This window comes from Neophocaena asiaeorientalis, unplaced genomic scaffold (assembly GCF_003031525.2).
Source record: "Neophocaena asiaeorientalis asiaeorientalis breed wild unplaced genomic scaffold, Neophocaena_asiaeorientalis_V1.1 scaffold476, whole genome shotgun sequence".
Lineage (NCBI taxonomy): Eukaryota > Metazoa > Chordata > Mammalia > Artiodactyla > Phocoenidae > Neophocaena > Neophocaena asiaeorientalis.
Window position 1 is genome coordinate 10,668,355 of NW_020172178.1, and position 3,434 is coordinate 10,671,788.

The 3,434-nt window shown below is 62.3% G+C and overlaps 1 protein-coding gene across 2 annotated transcripts in view; it reads left to right on the forward strand.

Annotated features, from left to right (window-relative positions):
- Window positions 1–3,303, forward strand: part of PACS2 (phosphofurin acidic cluster sorting protein 2) — a 62,658-nt gene extending 59,355 nt beyond the window's left edge. For both annotated transcript variants that reach the window (XM_024759521.1, XM_024759513.1), the window contains exon 24: window positions 144–3,303. In XM_024759521.1, the coding sequence (XP_024615289.1) occupies window positions 144–262 (119 nt within the window). In that variant the 3' untranslated portion in view covers window positions 263–3,303. The remainder of the gene's footprint in view (window positions 1–143) is intronic.
- Window positions 3,304–3,434: the final 131 nt, after the last annotated feature.

Below are 3,434 nucleotides of genomic sequence, written 5' to 3' on the forward strand. Positions count from 1 at the left end.
GACCTCTTCCTACGGGGCCACTGAGAACCAGCGAGTGTCGCCTGGGAGCCTGGGAGTCCCCGGGGGTGTCAGGCCATCCAGCCTCGTTCTGTGCCACGGCCTGGAGGAGGGGCAGGTGGGTCAGGCGGTCTTGTCCCCCACAGTCCTCATCGACGGTGTGGAGTGGAACGACGTCAAGTTCTTCCAGCTGGCGGCCCAGTGGTCCTCCCACGTCAAGCACTTCCCCATCTGCATCTTCGGACACTCCAAGTCCACCTTTTAGCCCCGCCTGCCAAGGGGCCGCGCCGGCTCCCCGCCCTGCAGCCCTGCGATGGCCGAGCGCCGGGAGGGCCCAGCTGCTTTTCTGTTAACATTTCAGTTTACTGCAGAGACAGACCCTTAAAAACCCAGAGAAAAACAGTCTTAAGTATGAACGTGCTCACTACCTGGAAACTAACGGGGCAGCCCCCCACCGGGACCCCACAACTGCTCTGCTTCTTAACCAGAACGTTCCGGCAGGGGTGGGAGGTCAGGTGGACAGTGTTGAACTTGAGAATCGTGGAAGGTGTGTTGTGGCCTCAGGACTCCCCCCACCCAGCCCCCCAACAAGAAGGGTTCTTGCCTTTGCGTCCTGTCCTTCCTGAAAGCCAGGACTCTACTTCCTCGGAGCCAGGGTCCGGCAGGCGGCCACCCCGACCTCAGGCTGCCTGTGTGCCCAGGCACCGAGCTGGGTGGCCAGAGGCCAAAGGCCAGCCTTCTGTCGGGGACGTCCTGGGCGGAACAGAGGCCAGTCAGGCCAGTCAGCCCAGCCCTGGGCCCCAGCCACCAACCAGGCAAGAGATGCCCCGGCACCGCCCACTCGTGGATCCCACTGAACTCCAGCCACAGGGGGCAGTGGCGGTTTTATAGTCGTGGATTTTTTAATGCTTTCAAATACATGTTGCGATGTAGCTGCCAAAAAGACGTTGCTCTTCTGAAGCCCCGACAGCCCCTTAGGGCTGAGGCAGAGCAGCTGCGCTGCCCGGGGTCCCAGCCCCCCACACCCACTGCTCCCCCCGGCCGTCCCCGCGGCGCCACTCTGCTTCTGCCAGTTCTGCCCGCCCCAAACTTAGTGGGCACAGTGGCTTCCGCAGCTGCCACCTCCTGCCCCCACCCCAGCCCCCCTGCTGGCTGGGAGGTGTTTGGCCAGGCAGCCAGGTGTTTGTCATCTGAAACACTAATGTGGCCAGTTAGAGCCCAGACGAGGCGGCCAGACCATAGGGGCCAAGCCCCGTTGGGGCTGTGGGTGAAGCTGGGGCCCCACCTCTAGGCCGGGCTCCTCAGGTCGGAGGTGTTTGTGGTCTGGGTCCCTGCGGAGGGGGGCGAGCCTCCCCTCCACCTGAGGCCAGGGTCCTCGCCAGTCCTCCCACTGCCCCACAGGCCTGCACCCCAGCACTCCACAGGAAGAGCCCCCCAGCTCCTGCCCCTTGGCAGCTGTGGCGGTAGGACCGTGGTGACCCACCCAGGGGGCTGTGAGCCCAGTTTCCTAGGGCCGAGAGCCACACACGCTGTGCTCAGAAACAGTGCCAAACGCAGACAGGCTGCAGGCCTTTCCCGCTCTTCTGGAGGACAGGCCTCACCAACAGCCCGTGGTACAGAGGGATCCCGCTTAGTGGATGGAAAATGGCCTATTTTATTACCTGCTTACCTCCCCCAGGTGGCTGTACGGGGTCCGAGTGTCCATGGCTGAGGGCCTTGGACCTAGCTGGCAGACAGCATTTGGACATGACCTTGGACCAGGGGCCCTGCCCCTCCCTGGGAAGGACCTGGGTGAGAGTGCAGGCCGCTGAGCCGAGGACCCCTTGGGTGGCCTGTGCAGCATCTACCTGCGGCTACACTCAGAGGCAGCCTGGGGACCTTGAGCCTCCCCCCTCGTTCCCACCACTGGCCTCAGGGCCTTGGTTACTGCTCGAGTTTCCAAAGGTCACACTCAACAGGAAGGAGGTGCAGGTGACACACCCTTGACTTAGCTTTCCAGCTGCAGAGCTAGTTTTAGAAGAAGGGCCGAAGGGGGCTGTCCCATCCATCCCTACCGTGAGCTGTCTTCCTCACGCCTCCCTTTGTCCTTGTACTGACAAGGAGAAGACACCCAGCACCTCCACCCTGTGCCGCTGGGCCTGCAGAGCCCAGTTGTGGTCTGTCCAGTGCCACGGGGCCCACCGGCCACACTGTTTATGGGCCCAGGAGGTCATGCAGATGACCCCGACCCCCATAACTCACTCGGAGACCTGGGCTTTGCTCACGCCGGTGCCTCGGTTTCCCCATCGGCTTAACGGGGATGGTCACGTTTCCCCAGCCTACCTCATGGAGCTGTTCTGAGGATACATACAAAAGCACTTTGTCCCTGGGAGGAAGGTGATGCAGAAGCCAAAGCCGTCTGTGACTGAGCCAGTGCAGCCGTGAGCACATGGAGGGCGGTGGGGGCATGTGAGGAACACGGGCCCCAGACCATGACCCACGGGACAGGAGCAGGGGTCCTCAGCCCATTGGGTGACCAGTGGTCCTTAGGACTCAAAGGTTAAGCCACCAGCCACCTTCGGGTAAGGCCAGGCTCCTCGTGGGCCTGGTGGCATGGTGTGGGCAAGCTCTGCCCTCGCTGAGGTCCCGTGGAGGTGAGCTCCAGCCCTGTATCTGGGCCACTGCTTCTCCCTCCTCGTGTTGGTCCCCTGGGTCCCCATCTCCTCAGGGCATGCAGGCCGGTGTCCCGAGTCCGTGTCACAGCTGCAGATCCGGAAGGAGAGGGACTCTGGGCCCAGAACCAAAGGTCTCTGTGCAGCGGCAGGCAGATCAGAGCAGCCAGGGCCAGCACTGCTGCCCTGTCCTCGCTCCCAGATATGAAGACCTGACTGGCCTTTGTCCCAGAACAGGTTCCTCATGACAAGACCGAGCCACTTGCTCCCAAAGGCCAGTTGCCTGACCCCTACACCTGTTCCTTGACCCCCTCCCGAGACCCGTCCTGTCCTCCAGTGGAGAGGAAGATAAGTCCTTGGCAGGGGCCTGAGGACTGGGCTTGGGGGTCCCTCCCCCAGGGGAGGCTAAGGGGTGCCGCCGTGCGTTCCTGCAGACCCCCCGTCCAGTTCTCTGTGCATTGTTTGGTTTCTAGGATGTACGTGTTGCTAGGTTTTGTTTTGTTTTTTTTTACTGGAAAACAGGATTAATGTAAATAGCGTTTTTGGAAAACAGATTCTAATCTCGCGTTATGTGACCACGTGGAGTATTTTAAGGTGCTGATGCGACACTAATAAACGCGGGGGGCTCCCAGGCCCTCCCTCGCCTGCTGTGTGATTCCTCTCGAGCAGCCTCAGCCTCTCCATCCGTCCAGGCGCGAGCTCCGCCCGCCCGTCGCGGGCCGGCGCTCCGAGGCCCCCACGCGAGGCGGGGACCCAAGGGGGCCTGGGTTCAGGGCGCGGACGGCC